This window comes from Coenobita brevimanus, chromosome 72 (assembly GCF_032717465.1).
Source record: "Coenobita brevimanus isolate Jiangsu-jjx chromosome 72, ASM3271746v2, whole genome shotgun sequence".
Lineage (NCBI taxonomy): Eukaryota > Metazoa > Arthropoda > Malacostraca > Decapoda > Coenobitidae > Coenobita > Coenobita brevimanus.
In genome coordinates, this window is record NC_137025.1 from 15,447,074 (window position 1) to 15,470,655 (window position 23,582).

General features: G+C 43.8%; 1 protein-coding gene across 1 annotated transcript in view; it reads right to left on the bottom strand.

Moving 5' to 3' along the window:
- Tudor-SN (Staphylococcal nuclease domain-containing protein 1) overlaps positions 1-23,582 on the bottom strand; it is a 294,602-nt gene that overhangs the window by 213,791 nt on the left and 57,229 nt on the right. The window contains exons 4-5 of the mRNA XM_080278226.1: positions 1,547-1,674; positions 826-1,020 (exon numbers count right to left, since the gene is read on the bottom strand). Coding sequence (XP_080134352.1) covers positions 826-1,020; positions 1,547-1,674 — 323 coding nt within the window. The remainder of the gene's footprint in view (positions 1-825; positions 1,021-1,546; positions 1,675-23,582) is intronic.

A 23,582-nucleotide genomic window follows, 5' to 3' on the forward strand; every position in this document is an offset into this window, starting at 1 on the left:
GAGTGCACGTGAGGTGTTGTCAGGTGATAATTAGCCAATTCCAGGTGTATGGCACTCTCACTTACCTTATTTCTTTCTTGTATATATTATTTGGTATAAGAACAGGGCATAGGGCTTATTTCAATGGATGAAATCAGTGAAAAATTCCAGGGAAGATTTACTTAGCGTAGCACGGCCGGGCAGGCGAGAGGATAGTGTAATGGAGAGGGGGTAGGGAGGGGAGTCAAGAACGGGGAGAAATGGCTAAATTGTCAGCAATGGATGGGAGTACAGATGAGATTAGGAGTGCTGACTAGTGTTGGACATTGGCAGTACTGATAGATGATACGAGCCCCCACTTGGACGCCCGGGTGAATTCAAAATAACACAGAATCACAAAAGCGACGCCCCGCGGTATGATCCCTTGCTCCCAAGCGTCACGAAAGTGACGCCCCGCGGTTAAGGGGTTAATAGAAAATTTTTAAATATTTTAATTAAATTTTCTCATATATGTTATTATGTTTTACTATGTAGATATCATTCCAAATTAAAATTTGTACGGTGTAGACATTTTAGCCGATGTACATGCTGTTTATCGCTAGAATCTAAATAAAATAAAAAAATTTAATATTTCAATTACATTTTATGTTACATATATGTTATAATATGATTTACTATGTAGATATCATTCCAAAATAAAATTTGTACGGTGTAGATACTTTTTCCTTGTAGATAACAAGCCAAAGTACGGTGTAGATATTTTTTCCTTGTAGATAAGAAGCCAAAGTAGCACCAACTATAGTTTAGTCCACCCAGTGTTACCCAGAACAACTAATCCATACCAACCCTGATGCCAGAGATCATGAGAGTGATGTAGTGGAAGTCAGGGAGGAGGAAGCAGCGTACGGTAGAGCCATCACGGACATGCTCTATAACTGCATCTATGGGCTTCCCCTTCGCTTTGTCAACAAATGCCCTCATGTTTTCACAGGTCCACTTCACATTGCGTGCATGTTGTGCATCATTGCCTGCCCATTTCCCCTGGAAAATTACTCTGTCAATATCCTTGTGCTGAATGAAAGGCCATACAAAAGTTACTCAGTGAGAGATGAGAGGTTAAACAAAAAGCATTTAGTAATTTTAAAAATGAAACCATTACATTTGTTTCCAGAAAATCAACACTAAAGATGGTACCTTGAAATCTAAGTTAATCTTATTCCACTAACTCTTAGTACACAAAGGGATCTGGCTGTCTTTCCATTTAGAATAGTTTCTGAGTGACAGTGATTAAAAGAGGTCAATTATTTCCAACTGTACAGTACTCCTGTTTACCTTGGCCAAAAACTGCCATCTTTCCACTTTGAATGATAAGCTTTAACAAGAGATTAAAAAGAATTTGATGCTAGGCATGAAAAAGTGCAATGTAAAGGATGTGGAGCTATAGTATCGTTCTTTTCTGCCACTGAACTAAGTAAAACGATCCACAACAAGATGAAAATGTGGGCCAAATTACAGAAGAAATACTACTGCCATCCAACACAGAACTTTAAAAAGGTAAGTACAGTACCTTGTTCTGGGACTTGGCAGCATCCTCAATTTCTAGGAGACGTGACTCTCCTCTGATGTTCTCACGCCGTACCGTCACCAGGCCCTCCGCCACCATTGTCTCTGTCAAGTTCTCTCCAGTATTGATATCTGCAAGGTCACAGATTCTAGAATTAAGTTAGTGTAACTTATTATATAATCTGAAGGCCTCAATGATGAACCACCTGATACATAGGTAACTTCTCTAGGCACCCTATATACCAACTTTTACCAGTTTATTGAGCCTACCGAAATCAAACAACACTGGATTTTTACGATGACTGGATAACAGCTAACGAAAGTTCAACTGCTTAAGAATTAAACTTGCTAAGCTGTATGAAAATAAATGGTTTCAAAGTACAGATAGCCTAGGTAAAATTGATTAATAATATTGGAAAAGATAATTTATCTTAAATATCTAAATATTCAGTTTCAATGAAACAATTAATTTAAACAACTGAATTAGCAAGCAGACTTGTGTAACGGAATCACAATTTTGTTTTACCCTAAGGCATGCTTATGAACTGAGAGATGATAAACATATATCAATGTATGTATACACATACTGTACATCTAATATACGAGGCATTTAGTCGAATAACGACGAACATGCTAAACATCTAAAATTGAGATTTAGGTCGCAACACATTCATCCGCCATTTTTTTATCCAGTGAAAACGTTTTCATGGCAGGTCTGTCTTTATAACGTGGTCAGATGTCCTATACAACAAGGCGGATTCTTGTCCCAACACGCTGCAGGTTGGTACATGTGGCCTGTCTCTCTCCCAAGGAAACTTGCAGTGGATGAAAGCCAAACATGCCAGCAAGCACTGCTCCAAGCTGCTAATATGTGGTGGGTCTCATGATGACGTCATATTCAAGGCCAATCAGTGGCCGTGTTTAGTGGATGTGACCAGATCCTGCCCTTCCCAGTTGTTTATACTGTATGCCACACAGACGTACTTTTGGTTTATCATATTATTTTCACCTCAGATTTATGGTGATTTACATCACAACATGAGTGACATATAGTGACGACCACCAAGAGGACCATGAGCATACACGGAAGTGAAAACGAGATCCAGCTTCTAGGAAACACGCAGTTGCCAAGCAAAAACAAAATGCTAGGGAAGCAAACATGAATTATGACAAAAAAGTAAGTGCCAGCTAGGAAAATCGGTCCTCCTTGTAACTGTGGCTGCTTCAGCAACTTGGGCAATGATAAAGTTAGTGATCTATTTACAGCTTTTGGGGCAATGAGTGATTATAACAAACAGAACAGATACACTGTCAGTCATGTGAAAAGTGTCGCTATGAACTGGCCTCGTGTCATAGGCCATAAACCATGCAAGTCACGTACAATTAGTTATTGTGTTGGGTATGCCAATGTGACCTATGTATGTCAATCATCATTCCTCAGCAATCATGGTTTGAAGGAACGTAGAGTTCGTTCTGTACTCGAAAAAGTGACTGTAACTGAATCAGTGGAAACTGACAAGGCACTGGTCCTAATCTGAAAAGTTAGTGTTGAACGGAAGGCACTAGACCGACGATGTACTAGATTACTGTTAATCCTCACCCCCCCCCCCCATAGCACTAAAATGCATGCAGCACTAGCGTACATGGGTTGGATATTGTCCTTTTCATTTATGTGGTTATTTTCTTTTTCTTTTTTTTTTTCTTTTTTTTTTTTTTTTTTGGAGGTACTATGATACATCTATGCTTGTAAGGGGTTGGCAATAGCCAACACCTACTTTCATCATAAGATGATCCACCGGTATACATGGAGAGTAATGAGGAGGATGGATGGTGAACTTGTTGAAAGAAAAAGGCAATGATAGACTACGTGTGTGTGGATGAGCGAATGAGAAGACAAGTGTTGGATGCAAGAGTGTGGAGAGGGTGGGGGAATGGAGTCTCGGACCATCACATAGTGATGGCCAAGGTAGAGCTGCAAAGAAAGTGGTTGAGGAGACGAAGGGGAAGACAGGAGGAAACAGCTCCTGTGAGAAGAGTGGAGAAATTGCAAGATAGTGAGAAAATGACAGAGTATAAGAGCACAGTGGAAGAAAGATTGGGAAGGTATGAGCTAGAGCAGATGGAAAGGGTGGAAGACTTATGTAAGATATTCACGGAAGAGATAGGCGCAGCGTGTGAGGCGGTTTGTGGAGTGAGGAGGAGATGCAAGGGTGTGCAAGGGACAGCATGGTGGAATGATGAGGTGAAACGAGCTGTGGAACAAAAGAAGAAGGCATATAGTGAATGGTTGGCGAGTAGAGGTAGGGGAGAAGATGAGAGAGAGAAGAGAGAGGTATATGTGAGCAGGAGAAGGGAGGTTAAGAGACTGGTGAAGGAGAGTAAGAAGAAAGTGGATGAAGAGTTTGGGAGGAATCTGAGTGTGAAATGGAGGGAGAGTAAGAAATTGTTTTGGAAGGAGGTAAAGAAAGTAAGGCAGTGTGAAAGGGGAAATAGTAGGGGAGTGAAAGATAGGAATAATAGATTGTTGGTGGAGAAGAGAGAGAAATTGAGGAGATGGAAGGAGCACTTTGAGGATTTGTTGAATGTAGAGAGTGAGAGCAGTGTGAGTATAAGTGGTTGGGGAATGGCTGGGAGAAGAAGAGCTGAGAGGAGGGAGGAAGAGATCAGTAGGGAGGAAGTAGTGGAAGCAATGAAGATGATTAAGCTGGGAAAGGCCGCAGGAATTGATGGAGTGTGTGGTGAAATGCTTAGGTATGGGGGTGAGATTGTTGTGGAGTGGATATGGAAGTTGTGTAGATTGGCTTGGGAAGAGGGAAGGGTTCCAGAGGACTGGAAATCAGGTATAATTGTTCCTCTGTACAAAGGAAAAGGGGAGAGAGAAGTATGTGGTAACCATAGGGGTATTTGCCTTCTTAGTGTGACTGGTAAAATATATGGTAGAATACTCATTGATAGGGTTAGGCATATGACAGAGGAGCTAGTTGGAGAAGAACAAGGGGGATTTAGGAAGGGAAAAGGGTGTGTAGATCAGATATTTGTTCTAAGATGTTTAGTGGAGAAGTATCTAGAGAAGGGAGGGAAAGTGTATGCTGCCTTCATGGACTTGGAGAAAGCTTATGACAGAATAGATAGGCAACGTATGTGGAAGGTATTAAGAATATATGGAGTGGAGGGGAAATTGTTGAGTGCTGTGAAGAGTATGTACGAGGGAGCTAGGGCTTCGGTGCGAGTGGATGGTGAGCTGAGTGAGTTCTTTGATCTCAATGTAGGACTGAAACAGGGGTGTGTGATGCCTCCATGGCTGTTTAATATATATATGGATGGGGTTGTAAAGGAGGTGCAAGGTAGGGCAGTGGATGTGGGGCTGGCCCTAATGAATGAGGGTGAGATCTGGAAGCTTCCAGTGTTGCTGTCTGCTGATGATACAGTATTGTTGAGTGAAGATGAATGGGAGTTGAAAGGTTTGGTGAATGAATTTGGGACAGTGTGTAGGAGGAGGAAGCTGAAAGTTAATGTAAACAAAAGTAAAGTTATGGTGTTTGAGAGGAATGAAGTCACAGTGTGCAGTGAGGTTGGATGGTGAGGATATGGAGAATGTGAGTGCATTCAAGTACTTGGGTAGTGTGATGAGTAAGGATGGAACTTTGGGGGATGAAGTACGTGAAAGGGTACAGCAGGGAAGGAAGGTTGTTGGTACACTGAAAGCAGTGATGAGAAATAGGGAGATGAGTATGGAAGTTAAGAAGTTACTGCATGATGGTATTGTGATCCCTACCCTGACGTATGGAAGCGAGGCGTGGACCTTGCAAGAGGGGAACAAGTCAAGAGTGAGAGCAGTGGAAATGAGTTACTCGAGAGGAGCATGTGGAGTGACAGGTTGACGAATGAAGAAGTGAAAACGTTGTGGGGTAGATGTGGATGTGGTTGAGAAGATTAGGAGAAATACACTGAGGTGGTTTGGACATGTGAAGAGAATGGAGAATGAAAGACTGACTAAGAGGGTGTATGTAGGTGAGGCGGAGGGAGGGAGAGGGAGGGGTAGACCGAGGATGAGGTGGAGGGATGGAGTTGAGAGGTATATGAGGGAGGGGGGGGTGAGTTGGGGGGAGGGTAGTCAAATGGTGGGTGACAGAGTGACTTGGAGGCGTTTTGTCTGCGGCCACCCTTTGCGGGATTAGGGTGTCGGGCTATAGATACATAGATAGACAGACTATGGTACAGGGCTCATAACTGAACAGCATTATAACCTGATATATAACACATTTTGTAAAGTACAGTATTTTATTCTCATGTGTCTTAAAATAACTCAAATGACTTACATGAAAGGAGCATGTGGAGTGACATGGAGAGACAGGTTGATGCATGAAGAAGTGAAAGAACATTGTGATGTGGATGTAGAAATCAGGAAAAATACACTGAGGTGGTTTCAACATGTGGAGAAAATGGAGAATGAAAGACTGACTAAGAGGGTGCATGTAGGTGAAGTGGAGGGAGGGAGAGGGAAGGGGAGACTGAGGATGAGGTGGTGGGATGGAGTTGAGCGGTATATGAGGGAGGGGGGAATGAGTTAGGGGAGGGCAGTCAAATGGTGGGTGACAAAGTAACTTGGAGACGTTTTGTCTGCGGCCACCCTTTGCAGGATTAGGGCATTGGGCTACAGATAGATAGATAGTCTCATTTTACCAGCTGTACTTTATGAGACACCGTTTACTAAAATCAGACTACTGGTTAATGAGTTACAATGAAACAAATTCTTAACACTGTCTCAAGACAATGACTTGGCACATTGGTCGTCATCTGACTAAAGGCCTAACTCAGAAAAACACCTACATAACTCCCTACTGGACATGCATAGCAAAAATTTAAGACCCTTTTCACACCAATAACAGACAAAAGAGTGAAATAAATGCAAAGGAACAATGAGGTTTTAGAGGTAAGTATGGAAAAAACAGTACAATAAAGTATTAAACATTCTGGGTACTTACAACAAGTTCCTGGCCATCTCAATGAATAACCCATCTCCTCTCAGACCCTGACAGTAAAAAGGTGTACCTGAAGCACCTGAAGTAATCATGTCTTGCACTTAACTTAGTCATTTGCACTCTGAATTCTATTTTCTTAACAATGTGCACTCTGTTCTTACTTGTGCTCCATTGTACTCTAATGAAATCAGTGTTGCACTCAGCACTTAAGTCTTTGCACTCTAATTCTATTTTCTTAACACTGCACACTCTGTTCTTACTTGCGCTCCAGTGTACTTTAATGAAATCAAAGTTGCATTGTGCACTTACGTTTCAGCACTCTGAACTCTAGTTTCTTAACACTGTGCACTGTTCTTTTCATTGCTCAACACTGTAAATTCCCATGTGGTCTAGTAGAGAGTTCTTGCTGTTTATTTACTGTCAGAGTCCAAGAGTAGCTGATGCAGGTGGCCTAGGGGTGCGTCACTGGGACGTGGTGATGGACTACCCACTGCGGCCAACTCTGAAGACAGGCACAAACTCACATCCATTGGCGACTCCACCATGCCTGATGTGCTAGGCTGTGGCTCAGAGGATGAAGGCCTGTCTTGGGGAGGCAGTGGTGTGGAGCCAGGGCAGGGCACAGCAGGGGTCACAGGTCTGAAAAAACTGTCAATCGTTGATTGACGCAAGGAATGACGATTTTGGCGATTAATGGTGCGCTGCCTGAAACCGCGTACTTCCTCCACAAGTCCCAAGGGCCCCATCTCCCTGTTGCAGTCTGGGTGTTCCAGGTAGTCGAGAACAAACTCAGCTGCTCACGGAATGTGCTCAGCTTGGGGATGGCTGGAGTAATGCCACGCTGAGAGGAGTCCGATCATTGTCGCTTTCCTCGTCGGAATCTTCAAGCTTGGTACTTGTGCCTGCAACTTAAGATGCGATCTCGATATCACACGTGATCTGATACCCAGGACCGCCCCTCGTCATCATCCGACCATTCACGTCCTTCATCCACATCAACATTGTTGCCAGCCGCACGAAGAGGTGCATGGAAGTCACCCACGTCAAAACCTAGAAAATCGTGCGCCACATTGACTCCGAGAAGCAGACGAGGACAACCATTTTCCAGTCTTGACAGGGACCTCCTTCCATGCATTGGCCCAGTTGTAAATGGCAGACTTGAGGCTGTAGCGGCAAAGGCTTTCCAAAGTCCGCTGGCCTCGCGAGTCCCGTTCCTACCTGCACTTGTCCTCATCCTTGAGAACAACCATCACCTCATCCACGAACTTCCGTCGATACAGCCTCTTCGTTGCCACGATCACTCTTTAGTCCATTGGTTGGATGAGAGAAGTTGAATTAGGTGGCAAAAACATGCATCTAATGCAGCCATTCTCAGCCACCAAGTCCTTGTCAGACGGATGTCCAGGTGCACTGTCCAAGAGAAGGAGAGCCTTTACCTAATCGCGCGGGATTCCCAGTTCCTCCATCTGGTAATGGATGACCTCCTTGACGAAATGGCGGTGAAACCAGTCTTTGAAGATCATGGCTGTGAACCAAGCCCTCAAAGAATGGTACAGTAAACCCTCATTATATGATGCCTCTTTGTACGACATTTCGCTTATACAATGTCAAAATTTTAGTACCCTATGCCCACTATACAATAGGAACGATTTGCAACAACGATGGATCATCCGTGGCTCAGTGAACAGCGAATGTGCAAACGCAACAAAAACGTCCTCACACTGTCGGCATTAGACCACACACACACCTGTCCACCGGTCCAGCCTCATTAGCTAGCCCTGCCCAGCCAGCCAGCCCTGCCCAGCCAAGCAGTTCTGACATTGATGAGTGAGGGCTGTGAGTCCCTGTGACTGTGAGGCCGAATCAGGACAATTCGCCGTCAGGACGAGTCCCCATCATTTATTTATGTATCAGTTTATTTAGCAAGTACACTTGTTTTTTAATTATGTAAGTTATAAAAGTGATGGTGGTTTATTGTTTATATAGTAAATGTAAAATATGGCATCAAATCATGGGCATTAAATGAAAAATAATAATATAATGAAACGTGAATCAGCTGATTTATAATCGATCCTTCATCTTAGCATAAGGCTACATACGAGACATTGGCATTCATATAAATGCCTAATTACCTTAAGTGAACGATCGACATACTTTGGAATTATACAAATGAGGCGTCTAGAACCAAAGGGGCATCGGCGCCAAAATGTACTTTTGAGTTATGACGCTTTAAAGTTGTGTTTATGGCAACGGCATAACCAGAAGGCAATAAACAAACCTTTTATACATCAAAACGATCATCAGCGCCTATGCTCTACATGTAAAGCCAAAAAAACAAAACAATAGTAACCGTAACCACAAAATAGGCAGTAAACCAAACCCCCAATTTGTAAGTGGGCATAATAACACTGTAGGGATTTAAACACATAGCAGAAAAAACATCAACAAATGTATTAATGTACAAAACTTTATTAACTGAAGATTCCAGTTCACTTAATATTAATAAACGAATAATCATTACTGTAATTTCACGTTTTTGACAACTAAAACTGAAATCAATGCAGTTATTATTTTTCCTCTACCATAATAGATTGAAATAATAACACTAAAAAAAAAAAAAAAGGAGTGTAGTGCTTAAGTAAATTGAGAAGGGGTAGTGGGGGGTTAAATGGTGGGGTCGTCATCTAGGAGATCGACGTCCAACTCTGCCTCCTCGGTGCCACGCCCCCTCCCGCTGTCTCCCCTCACCACTCTCTTTTCCTCTTCCTTTCTACCTTTTTCCACTTCTCCACACACTTCTGGCACTTACGAAAGGTTATAGGCACCACCTCCTCACTGTAACTATGTGATGAACTCATCTTGTCACCCTCCCTTCAACCCCAATAACAACAGGTCATCTTGTCACCAATAATCTACGATAAATGGGATAAAAACCCAATACGTAATAATTATACACCTCAGTGAACACGGGAGGGAAGCCTCACCAGCACACCGGGCGGGCCACACGCTTGCTGATTGGCTGCTCTGGGGGAGTGGCAGAGAGTGAGAATGCTGATTGGTTTGGGCTGTGTGGCTTAGATGCCTGCCTGCTCTGATTTGTTCGCCCGGCAACATGGACAAACCCACGTGACTTTGAGCCCCTCTACTACTGTCCAGAAGGCCGAATCTTGTATGGCAACCAGTGCTGTCACTGAGAAGAGGGTTAAGCCTGTTGTCTCCCCTACCTAACTCAAAACCAGTATATTGGTGGGGATGCCCGTGGCTCTAGACGTCACAGGGGCATCCCCACCACTATCTCATCCATGGGGATGAGGGTGGGTTCATGGAATGTGGGAAGTTTGAGGGGAAGAGCGGGGGAAGTCGTTGAGGCATTCAGTAGGAGGTGCGTGGATGTGGTGTGTTTGCAGGAAGTCCGATGCAGGGGTGGATCAGCCAGAAAGATTGTTGGGAAGAACTGTTGCTATAAGTTGTTTTGGCAAGGGGGGACAGACAGATATGGAGGTGTTGGTGTGATGGTTGCGAAGAAATGGGTGGAATATGTTATGAATGTTATGAGAGTAAGCGATAGGATATTGGTAGTGAAAATTCTGTTCGATAGAAGGATAGCGATTATATCGTATATGCTCCACAGGCAGGATTGGATGAAGCAGAGAAAGATAGATTTTGGGATTATTTAATACGTGTAGTGGGTGGTATGCGGGATGATGAGATGGTGATTTTGGGAGGGGACTTAAATGGTCATGTAAATGAAGCAGCACAAGGTTACGAAGGAGTGCATGGGGGATGAGCGTATGGTCTAAGGAATGCAGAAGGGGAAAGGATACTCGAGTTTGGGGAGGCAACGGACATGGTTGTGTGCAACACATATTTTAGGAAAAGAGACAGTAGGTTAATTACGTATGAGTCTGGGGGAAACAGCAGTCAGAGAGATTATTTTCTGGTTAGGAGGGCTGATAGGAGGTTAGTGAGGGATGTTAAAGTTATAGGAAGTGAGGAGTGTGTGCAGCAGCAGCAAACTATTGATTTGTGATATGGTGCTTAAAGAACAAGTGATGAAAAAGAGGACTTATGTACCTAGAAGGAAAATATGGAAGCTGAAAAACCAAGAAGTAAGGGATGCCTTCTATAGCGAGTTGAGGAGAGTGGTGGCTGAACAGGGAGCTGTAGACAGAGGCATTAATGAACAGTAGAGACCCTTAAGAACAATTTCTTGAGAGTTACTGATGTAACAAGTGGCTGGACAAGAGGACCACCAAGACATAAAGTAACTTGTGGGATGAGGGTGTAAAAGCTGCAGTTAAGGAGAAAAGAAGGCTTTTCCGGGAATGGAAGAAGGGTGGTAGCAAAGGGGAATATTTGGCTGCCAAGCGTAGGGCTAGAAGAGAGCTATACAGGGCAAAGTCTGAGTCACAGAGACTATTACTTGATAACCTAAATCATGGGGAAAGGAAAAAAATGATATTTAGGGTGGCAGGTAAAGTGAAGAGGGATAATCAGGATATTACAGGTGAGCAGTGTGTGAAGAATGATGAAGGAAGGGTAGTGGTGAACAGAGAGGATATTAAAGATGCATGGAGAGAGCATTATAACCAGTTGTTGAATGAGGAGTTTGACTGGGACAGGGAAGGTTTGGAGCCAGCAGATCCAGTCTCTGGCCCTTGCCCTTTGATTGATACTGCTACTGTGAGTGAGGCAATAGGCAGGATGAGGGTGGGGAAGGCAGCAGGTGTGTCTGGGTTGACTGCCAAAATGTTGAAGGCCTCAGGCGATCTAGGGGTGAGTCTAGTCACTAACCTGATAAATTGGATTATTTATGAGTGTGTTGTCCCAGATGATTGGCTGAAGAGTGTAATTGTAAATGTGTATAAAGGGAAGGGTGATGCCCTGGAAAGAGGGAAATTATAGAGGTATAAAGCTTTTAGATCAGATAATGAAGGTAATGGAGAGAGTTTTAGAAGGTATGATTAGAGAAAGAGTGAATATTGATGAGATGCAGTTTGGGTTTATGCCAGGTAGGGGGACCACTGATGCTATATTCATTGTTCGACAGCTTCAGGAAAAATATATTGGTAGGAGAAGGGATCTTTATTTTGTTTTTGTTGATTTGGAAAAGGCCTTTGACACAGTCCCTAGAGAGGTGGTGAAGTGGGCAATGAGAAAGCTTGGCTTGGAGGAGTGGCTGGTTAGGGTGGTTATGGCTATGTATGTGGGTGCTCACACCCAGGTAAGAGTGAATGGAGATTTGAGTGATGAGTTTTCCGTGAATGTTGGTGTGCATCAGGGGTCAGTCTTGAGTCCCATGTTGTTTATCATGGTACTTGAAGCCCTTTCACGTGACTTTAGAAACGGACTCCCATGAGCGTTGTTGTATGCTGATGATTTGGTGTTGATTGCAGAGAATGAAAGGGACGTGGAGGAAAGGTTTAGGAAGTGGAGAGATGGTATGAGGCACAAGGGTTTAAGGGTAAATGCAGATAAAACAAAAGTGATGATATCTAGGGTGGTGGTAGTGTTAGTAGTAGTAGTAGTAGTTGTTCCCTAGGCAGTCTGGCCGAACAGCCCTGAGTCCCTTAGGAAGGCCATGGCCAAGACCGGGCTTTCCCACAGAGCTCTCAAAGAGTGTATGTTGTGTTGTTGGCGAAGGTGATTGTGTGCAATAAAGTCTTTCATAATGTGCCTAATAGTATGAGGTGCTGTGTTGCATCCTGAACAGGCATCAGCAATGGATTCATCCAGCCTCTTCTGGTAGCTTAAGAGGGCTGGATGGTGCCCACATCTCAGCCTGGCCAAGTGGACCCTGTCCTCACGAGGAAGATAGGATTCAGAAGGGTGGATGTCAGGAGGCCATCCATGCAGCTGTGTGTTGTCTTTAACCCGCCCCGTCCCGGAGACGTGAATTCACGTACTCACATGATGTGCAATCATATCCCGGAGACGTAAATTAACGCGGCAACATTGCAAGGTCCCTAATTTGCACAATTTTCAATTTAATTTGCATAATTTTCAATTTTTGCGAGTGATTTTTGGCACGTATACACGGGACACCTTCCTCTACAAGATGCCAGGCAGGGACAATGCCTTACCCAGCATGACCTCCTCCCCCCCCTGCATGCCCTTTTCTCAGCAATTCAACTGTTATCAGTGACCTGGCCAGTAAAGCCATGTCATGCCACGGTACGAAATTTAGGACCAGTGATTCCCCAATCGATGACAATGTGGAGGACAAACATCAGAGGAAGAAACAGTCAGAAATGATGATCAGGTAATGTGGCAAAAAAAGGTCAGGAATGGTGATGAGTTAGTGAGTGAAACAATGCTTATAATGCCGATATTACCGTTTCAAAACCAATATACTCTCATACTACATATAAATTCGTACCAAATAAATATATAAATACCGTTTATGACTGGTGTGGAATAGTTATCCTCCCATAGAACTCGTTTTCTTTGCAACCAGCCTGATAGAAAACCCTGTAAGGTAAGGAGGTACTCCTACCTGGATCGAGTATTTTAAACCTCAGATGAGCGATTTCTCTATGAATTTTCGATGTTTCTCACCAAAATCGGATGTTTGAGCAAAAAAAAAAAAAAAAAAAAAAAAAAAAAAAAAAAATTCAGGACTGGGGCGTACCACTTCCCAGAAAACGTCGGGATGGGGGGGGTTAAGTGACTGAATGGAGTGGCGAGTGATCTGAGTGTGGATATGCTTCTGGAAGCTGGTCTGAGGTGGGCAAGGGGGGAGAGATGACAGTATTTGTGTATGGTATAGTGTGCTGGGCGTTGTTTTGATGTTCCTTGGTGTGGGTGGATGTGCTGCCATGTACTGTAGTGGATGTTGTGGGTTTGTGGAGGCTGCAGCAAGAAACTGGGTGCCTCTCACGTCTAGGTGATCCTTGACTTTAAGGACTTTGGTTTCTTGATGTAGGTGGTCTGTGGGTGTAGTAGCTGTGCAGCCTGTGATTATTTTTAGGGCCTTGTTCTGTATGGTCTGTAGAGTGTTGTAGTGTGTTTTGGTGAGGTTAGAAGCCCAGCATAATTCATCATTGAACGTATGTATTGTTTGTATACTGTGGTGGTGGTTTCTTTGTTGTGTCCGAATGTTGTATGGGCAAGTGACCTCAAGGCATTGAGTCTTGGTGTTATTTTATTTTTAATGTTTCTGATGTGTTGTGTAAATGATATTGATGTACTGTATGTTACACCAAGGATTTTGTGTGTGTGTGTGTGGTAGGGGAGTGTTGTTTATGATGAGGTGTGGTATATGACTGTGTTCTGCTGTCCAGTTTGTGAGAAGAGTCAATGTAGATTTGGCTGGGGCTATTTTGAGCTTGTTTGTGGTGAACCATTCGTGTAGTGTGTTGAGGTAAGGTTGAATGATGTGTGCAGCTGTGTTTGCATTTTGGTGCGTACATGTAAGTGTTATATCATCTGCATAGGAAGCTATGTGTATCTGTGGTGTGTGGGGTGTGGGTACGTCGTGCATGTATAGGTTAAAGAGTGTAGGTGACAAAACAGATCCTTGGGAGATGCCGTTTGTGAAGTTTCTGATGTTAGAAGACTGACCGGCAAATGTTACATGTGCACATCTGCCTGCTAAGTAGTTTGCCAGCCATCTTTTTGTGTTATTGTGCATGTTTGTGTCGAGTATTTTGTTTGTGAGGTTGTGGCAGGGGATGGCATCAAAAGCTTTGCTAATGTCTAGTGTGATTAGGATTGTTCTGTGTGGTGGCCTAGCTGAATTCATGCCATGGAAAACTCTCTGTGTAAGGTCTGTAAGAAGGGTGTTTGTGGAGTGTAGTGGCCTAAAGCCATGTTGTGACTGGGCTAGGGGAATGTGAGGTGTGACTAGTTGAAGTACCAGTCGTTCAGTGACTTTAGAGGGGGTGCAGAGGAGTGTGATCGGCGGTGTGAGGAGGATAATGTGGGGTCTTTGTTGGGTTTAGGGATAGTGATGATATTGCCATGCTTCCAGATGTTGGGTATTATGTTGTGCTCGTAGCTGTAGTTTGATATGCTGGTGAGTGCTTGTATGCCTTGTGGTCCTAGGTGTTTAAGGTGAATGTTGCTTATGTTGTCTCGTCCACAGGCAGATGAGTGCTTGAGGTTGTTAATGATGTGCTTTGTCTAGTTGTAAGTGAAAGATGTGTAGTCTAGGTCTGTGGGGAACTGTCTCTTACGTCAGATGATACGTCGGTCTTTGGGATGGGGGTTTAGATGGCTGACTTGTGAAAAGTGATTGATGAGAGTGTTTGCTTGTTGTCTGTTTGAGGGTATGGTGTCTGTTGTTGTGATGGCAAGGTGTGATTGTGTGGTGCTGCTGTTGGAAAGTGTGATGTTGTTTAGTGTTTTGTAGAGTTTGCCGATGTTTGTTTTGTTGTCAAGTGTTTGGAGGTAATTTTTCCAGGTCAGTGTTTGCTATTCTGATATTTTATTGTTTATTTCAGTGTTGAGTTCTTGTATTTGTTGTACGGTGTCTTGTGTATGGGATGTTGGGGAGTGTCGCAGTGTGTCCCGTTGTCTGATGAGGCCTTGAATTTCTGGTGTGAAGTTGGGGTTGTTTCTCTTTCTGTTCCCTCTAGGGATGTGTCTTTTGTCTGCATTTTGTATAATTGTATTGAAAGTGTGCACAGCGGTGTTGATGTTTGTGATGGATGTACTGTTTAGTGTTTTGAGATGTCGTACTGTTTCAGTTACAAAGGCCTCCCAGTTGACTCTCTTATAATTAGTGTATGTGTGTTTGTGGCCAGCTGGGGTGATATTTAGGGTTGGTGGCGGTACCGTCAAAGACAAGGGAGAGTGGCCATGTGCAGTTTGCCACAAGGACATGGGAAGTAATTCCATCTTGTGTGGTGTGTGTGATAAATGGGTGCATAAGAGATGTAGTGGTATCAGAGGTAGACTGCGAGATAATGCTGATTTTATGTGTATGGCGTGTCAGGGTGAGCAGATGGAGATTGTCAGACGTGGAAAGGATTGAACTTGCTGGTGAATCTCTTGTGTGTGGAAGAGTTTTGTTATTTGGGAGACATGTTGTGTGCTGGAGGTGGTGCTGGAGCTAGCTCTGTGGCTAGGGTGAGAAGTGGTTGGAAGAAGTTCAGGGAGCTCTTGTCTCTCCTGACAATGAGAGGACTCTCCCTACGTGCTAAGGGGTCTTTGTATGCAGCATGTGTTAGGAGTGTAATGCTGTATGGTAGTGAGACCTGGACAGAGAAGGAGGAAGATATTCACCAGCTCAGATGTACAGAAATGACAATGATTAGGTGGATGTGCAGTGCATCCCTGCGTCCAAGGCCTGGAGGGGCTGGGTTTACAATGGAAGAGTTGAGAGGTAGGATGGAACTGGAGTATATTGGTATTGTGATGAGGAGAGGTAGCTTGAGATGGTTTGGACATGTGGAGAGGATGAGGGATGATAATTGGGTGAGGAAGGTGAGAAGTGTTAATATTGGGGGTGGGGTTATGAGGGGTAGACCAAGAAAGACATGGGATGAGGTCATTAAGTGAGACCTCAGGGTTAAGGGACTGAACAGGGAGGCTGCAATGGTTCGTGCAGCGTGGAGAAGACCAAGGCCAACACATGCAAGCATGTTGGAGCCTTTAAAAACGAAAACGAAATATATATATACCGGTATAAACATATATATATATATATATATATATATATAGTGTGTGTGTGTGTGTACAGTAAAACCTCAATATAACGGGCTTCAATAGACCGGAATTTGCTTTTTTCGGACTCGAGGAGCTACTGGACTAAATTCCTATACAGTAAAACCTCACTATATCGGACTAATTGAGGCCCAAGTCAGTCCAAAAAAAAGTGAAAGTCTGATAAAAAGCGACATCAGGACTCCCCCTTGGACTTCCTTCTCCTTTTGTTATGCACAGAGTCTTGCTTGTCATTCATGCATTTATTCTCTCTCTCTCTCTCTCCCCCCGCACTGGACTCTTCTATTTTACTTCACATATGTTTGTCTTCGTGGTTACCTTAATCTTCACCTTGCCATTCATTTTTATCTTCACTTTCAGTTCACTAGATATTCACATTCACTTTCATATTCTCTTCCATGCTCATTTCACATTCACCTTCATCTTCACACTCACTTTCACTATCACTCATTTTGAATTTCCCTTTCACCTTCACTTGCAACCTTACTTTCTCATTTTCACATTTACCTTTACAATTATTCACTCACCTTCGCTTTTGCCCTCCCTTCTTTTACCATCACATTCACTTACAACTTTTCTTTCACCTTCATCTTCACTTTTACATTCATTTTCACCTTGGCCTTGACCTTCACCTTCACTTTTACATTCATTTTCACCTTCACTTTCACCTTCATTTTCATTCATTTTCACATTCTCTTACACACTCACCTTCACATTCACCCTCACTTTCACCTTTCACCTTCACTTTCATTTTCGATTTTACTTTCACCTTCACTATCGCATTCACGTTTACTTTCACCTTCCATCTTCACCTTCACTTTCACTTCTGGCTTCACTTTAGACTTCACCTTCACCCTGACTTTCACCTTCCACCTTCACTTTCACTTCTGACTTCACTGTCACCTTCACCTTCATTTTCACTTTTGCCTTCACTTTCACCTTCACAATGCCTTCCCTAACCACCACTTTTTCATTCACTTTCACTCCTCTCTCCCGGAGACAGGGAGAAGGGGAGGAAATATAGAAGGAGAGAGAAGGGACCAAGGTTATGCCTATCTCCCTCATTTGTTTATGCCAAAGGGACGCCACTTGTCATTTCCGTATTTATTCTCTCTCTCTCTCTGTTGACTTTGACATTCCATATTCACTTGTGTGCTCTCTTTTACCCTCACTTTTGCACTAATTTTCACAGTTATTTTCATTTTCAATTTTACCTTCTCTCTCTCTCTCTCACCGCAGAGGGATGGGGAGGAAGTGTTGGATGCAAGAGTGTGGAGAGGGTGGGGGAATGGAGTCTCGGACCATCACATAGTGATGGCCAAGGTAGAGCTGCAAAGAAAGTGGTTGAGGAGACGAAGGGGAAGACAGGAGGAAACAGCTCCTGTGAGAAGAGTGGAGAAATTGCAAGATAGTGAGAAAATGACAGAGTATAAGAGCACAGTGGAAGAAAGATTGGGAAGGTATGAGCTAGAGCAGATGGAAAGGGTGGAAGACTTATGTAAGATATTCACGGAAGAGATAGGCGCAGCGTGTGAGGCGGTTTGTGGAGTGAGGAGGAGATGCAAGGGTGTGCAAGGGACAGCATGGTGGAATGATGAGGTGAAACGAGCTGTGGAACAAAAGAAGAAGGCATATAGTGAATGGTTGGCGAGTAGAGGTAGGGGAGAAGATGAGAGAGAGAAGAGAGAGGTATATGTGAGCAGGAGAAGGGAGGTTAAGAGACTGGTGAAGGAGAGTAAGAAGAAAGTGGATGAAGAGTTTGGGAGGAATCTGAGTGTGAAATGGAGGGAGAGTAAGAAATTGTTTTGGAAGGAGGTAAAGAAAGTAAGGCAGTGTGAAAGGGGAAATAGTAGGGGAGTGAAAGATAGGAATAATAGATTGTTGGTGGAGAAGAGAGAGAAATTGAGGAGATGGAAGGAGCACTTTGAGGATTTGTTGAATGTAGAGAGTGAGAGCAGTGTGAGTATAAGTGGTTGGGGAATGGCTGGGAGAAGAAGAGCTGAGAGGAGGGAGGAAGAGATCAGTAGGGAGGAAGTAGTGGAAGCAATGAAGATGATTAAGCTGGGAAAGGCCGCAGGAATTGATGGAGTGTGTGGTGAAATGCTTAGGTATGGGGGTGAGATTGTTGTGGAGTGGATATGGAAGTTGTGTAGATTGGCTTGGGAAGAGGGAAGGGTTCCAGAGGACTGGAAATCAGGTATAATTGTTCCTCTGTACAAAGGAAAAGGGAGAGAGAAGTATGTGGTAACCATAGGGGTATTTGCCTTCTTAGTGTGACTGGTAAAATATATGGTAGAATACTCATTGATAGGGTTAGGCATATGACAGAGGAGCTAGTTGGAGAAGAACAAGGGGGATTTAGGAAGGGAAAAGGGTGTGTAGATCAGATATTTGTTCTAAGATGTTTAGTGGAGAAGTATCTAGAGAAGGGAGGGAAAGTGTATGCTGCCTTCATGGACTTGGAGAAAGCTTATGACAGAATAGATAGGCAACGTATGTGGAAGGTATTAAGAATATATGGAGTGGAGGGGAAATTGTTGAGTGCTGTGAAGAGTATGTACGAGGGAGCTAGGGCTTCGGTGCGAGTGGATGGTGAGCTGAGTGAGTTCTTTGATCTCAATGTAGGACTGAAACAGGGGTGTGTGATGCCTCCATGGCTGTTTAATATATATATGGATGGGGTTGTAAAGGAGGTGCAAGGTAGGGCAGTGGATGTGGGGCTGGCCCTAATGAATGAGGGTGAGATCTGGAAGCTTCCAGTGTTGCTGTCTGCTGATGATACAGTATTGTTGAGTGAAGATGAATGGGAGTTGAAAGGTTTGGTGAATGAATTTGGGACAGTGTGTAGGAGGAGGAAGCTGAAAGTTAATGTAAACAAAAGTAAAGTTATGGTGTTTGAGAGGAATGAAGTCACAGTGTGCAGTGAGGTTGGATGGTGAGGATATGGAGAATGTGAGTGCATTCAAGTACTTGGGTAGTGTGATGAGTAAGGATGGAACTTTGGGGGATGAAGTACGTGAAAGGGTACAGCAGGGAAGGAAGGTTGTTGGTACACTGAAAGCAGTGATGAGAAATAGGGAGATGAGTATGGAAGTTAAGAAGTTACTGCATGATGGTATTGTGATCCCTACCCTGACGTATGGAAGCGAGGCGTGGACCTTGCAAGAGGGGAACAAGTCAAGAGTGAGAGCAGTGGAAATGAGTTACTCGAGAGGAGCATGTGGAGTGACAGGTTGACGAATGAAGAAGTGAAAACGTTGTGGGGTAGATGTGGATGTGGTTGAGAAGATTAGGAGAAATACACTGAGGTGGTTTGGACATGTGAAGAGAATGGAGAATGAAAGACTGACTAAGAGGGTGTATGTAGGTGAGGCGGAGGGAGGGAGAGGGAGGGGTAGACCGAGGATGAGGTGGAGGGATGGAGTTGAGAGGTATATGAGGGAGGGGGGGGTGAGTTGGGGGGAGGGTAGTCAAATGGTGGGTGACAGAGTGACTTGGAGGCGTTTTGTCTGCGGCCACCCTTTGCGGGATTAGGGTGTCGGGCTATAGATACATAGATAGACAGACTATGGTACAGGGCTCATAACTGAACAGCATTATAACCTGATATATAACACATTTTGTAAAGTACAGTATTTTATTCTCATGTGTCTTAAAATAACTCAAATGACTTACATGAAAGGAGCATGTGGAGTGACATGGAGAGACAGGTTGATGCATGAAGAAGTGAAAGAACATTGTGATGTGGATGTAGAAATCAGGAAAAATACACTGAGGTGGTTTCAACATGTGGAGAAAATGGAGAATGAAAGACTGACTAAGAGGGTGCATGTAGGTGAAGTGGAGGGAGGGAGAGGGAAGGGGAGACTGAGGATGAGGTGGTGGGATGGAGTTGAGCGGTATATGAGGGAGGGGGGAATGAGTTAGGGAGGGCAGTCAAATGGTGGGTGACAAAGTAACTTGGAGACGTTTTGTCTGCGGCCACCCTTTGCAGGATTAGGGCATTGGGCTACAGATAGATAGATAGTCTCATTTTACCAGCTGTACTTTATGAGACACCGTTTACTAAAATCAGACTACTGGTTAATGAGTTACAATGAAACAAATTCTTAACACTGTCTCAAGACAATGACTTGGCACATTGGTCGTCATCTGACTAAAGGCCTAACTCAGAAAAACACCTACATAACTCCCTACTGGACATGCATAGCAAAAATTTAAGACCCTTTTCACACCAATAACAGACAAAAGAGTGAAATAAATGCAAAGGAACAATGAGGTTTTAGAGGTAAGTATGGAAAAAACAGTACAATAAAGTATTAAACATTCTGGGTACTTACAACAAGTTCCTGGCCATCTCAATGAATAACCCATCTCCTCTCAGACCCTGACAGTAAAAAGGTGTACCTGAAGCACCTGAAGTAATCATGTCTTGCACTTAACTTAGTCATTTGCACTCTGAATTCTATTTTCTTAACAATGTGCACTCTGTTCTTACTTGTGCTCCATTGTACTCTAATGAAATCAGTGTTGCACTCAGCACTTAAGTCTTTGCACTCTAATTCTATTTTCTTAACACTGCACACTCTGTTCTTACTTGCGCTCCAGTGTACTTTAATGAAATCAAAGTTGCATTGTGCACTTACGTTTCAGCACTCTGAACTCTAGTTTCTTAACACTGTGCACTGTTCTTTTCATTGCTCAACACTGTAAATTCCCATGTGGTCTAGTAGAGAGTTCTTGCTGTTTATTTACTGTCAGAGTCCAAGAGTAGCTGATGCAGGTGGCCTAGGGGTGCGTCACTGGGACGTGGTGATGGACTACCCACTGCGGCCAACTCTGAAGACAGGCACAAACTCACATCCATTGGCGACTCCACCATGCCTGATGTGCTAGGCTGTGGCTCAGAGGATGAAGGCCTGTCTTGGGGAGGCAGTGGTGTGGAGCCAGGGCAGGGCACAGCAGGGGTCACAGGTCTGAAAAAACTGTCAATCGTTGATTGACGCAAGGAATGACGATTTTGGCGATTAATGGTGCGCTGCCTGAAACCGCGTACTTCCTCCACAAGTCCCAAGGGCCCCATCTCCCTGTTGCAGTCTGGGTGTTCCAGGTAGTCGAGAACAAACTCAGCTGCTCACGGAATGTGCTCAGCTTGGGGATGGCTGGAGTAATGCCACGCTGAGAGGAGTCCGATCATTGTCGCTTTCCTCGTCGGAATCTTCAAGCTTGGTACTTGTGCCTGCAACTTAAGATGCGATCTCGATATCACACGTGATCTGATACCCAGGACCGCCCTCGTCATCATCCGACCATTCACGTCCTTCATCCACATCAACATTGTTGCCAGCCGCACGAAGAGGTGCATGGAAGTCACCCACGTCAAAACCTAGAAAATCGTGCGCCACATTGACTCCGAGAAGCAGACGAGGACAACCATTTTCCAGTCTTGACAGGGACCTCCTTCCATGCATTGGCCCAGTTGTAAATGGCAGACTTGAGGCTGTAGCGGCAAAGGCTTTCCAAAGTCCGCTGGCCTCGCGAGTCCCGTTCCTACCTGCACTTGTCCTCATCCTTGAGAACAACCATCACCTCATCCACGAACTTCCGTCGATACAGCCTCTTCGTTGCCACGATCACTCTTTAGTCCATTGGTTGGATGAGAGAAGTTGAATTAGGTGGCAAAAACATGCATCTAATGCAGCCATTCTCAGCCACCAAGTCCTTGTCAGACGGATGTCCAGGTGCACTGTCCAAGAGAAGGAGAGCCTTTACCTAATCGCGCGGGATTCCCAGTTCCTCCATCTGGTAATGGATGACCTCCTTGACGAAATGGCGGTGAAACCAGTCTTTGAAGATCATGGCTGTGAACCAAGCCCTCAAAGAATGGTACAGTAAACCCTCATTATATGATGCCTCTTTGTACGACATTTCGCTTATACAATGTCAAAATTTTAGTACCCTATGCCCACTATACAATAGGAACGATTTGCAACAACGATGGATCATCCGTGGCTCAGTGAACAGCGAATGTGCAAACGCAACAAAAACGTCCTCACACTGTCGGCATTAGACCACACACACACCTGTCCACCGGTCCAGCCTCATTAGCTAGCCCTGCCCAGCCAGCCAGCCCTGCCCAGCCAAGCAGTTCTGACATTGATGAGTGAGGGCTGTGAGTCCCTGTGACTGTGAGGCCGAATCAGGACAATTCGCCGTCAGGACGAGTCCCCATCATTTATTTATGTATCAGTTTATTTAGCAAGTACACTTGTTTTTTAATTATGTAAGTTATAAAAGTGATGGTGGTTTATTGTTTATATAGTAAATGTAAAATATGGCATCAAATCATGGGCATTAAATGAAAAATAATAATATAATGAAACGTGAATCAGCTGATTTATAATCGATCCTTCATCTTAGCATAAGGCTACATACGAGACATTGGCATTCATATAAATGCCTAATTACCTTAAGTGAACGATCGACATACTTTGGAATTATACAAATGAGGCGTCTAGAACCAAAGGGGCATCGGCGCCAAAATGTACTTTTGAGTTATGACGCTTTAAAGTTGTGTTTATGGCAACGGCATAACCAGAAGGCAATAAACAAACCTTTTATACATCAAAACGATCATCAGCGCCTATGCTCTACATGTAAAGCCAAAAAAACAAAACAATAGTAACCGTAACCACAAAATAGGCAGTAAACCAAACCCCCAATTTGTAAGTGGGCATAATAACACTGTAGGGATTTAAACACATAGCAGAAAAAACATCAACAAATGTATTAATGTACAAAACTTTATTAACTGAAGATTCCAGTTCACTTAAAATTAATAAACGAATAATCATTACTGTAATTTCACGTTTTTGACAACTAAAACTGAAATCAATGCAGTTATTATTTTTCCTCTACCATAATAGATTGAAATAATAACACTAAAAAAAAAAAAAAAGGAGTGTAGTGCTTAAGTAAATTGAGAAGGGGTAGTGGGGGGTTAAATGGTGGGGTCGTCATCTAGGAGATCGACGTCCAACTCTGCCTCCTCGGTGCCACGCCCCCTCCCGCTGTCTCCCTCACCACTCTCTTTTCCTCTTCCTTTCTACCTTTTTCCACTTCTCCACACACTTCTGGCACTTACGAAAGGTTATAGGCACCACCTCCTCACTGTAACTATGTGATGAACTCATCTTGTCACCCTCCCTTCAACCCCAATAACAACAGGTCATCTTGTCACCAATAATCTACGATAAATGGGATAAAAACCCAATACGTAATAATTATACACCTCAGTGAACACGGGAGGGAAGCCTCACCAGCACACCGGGCGGGCCACACGCTTGCTGATTGGCTGCTCTGGGGGAGTGGCAGAGAGTGAGAATGCTG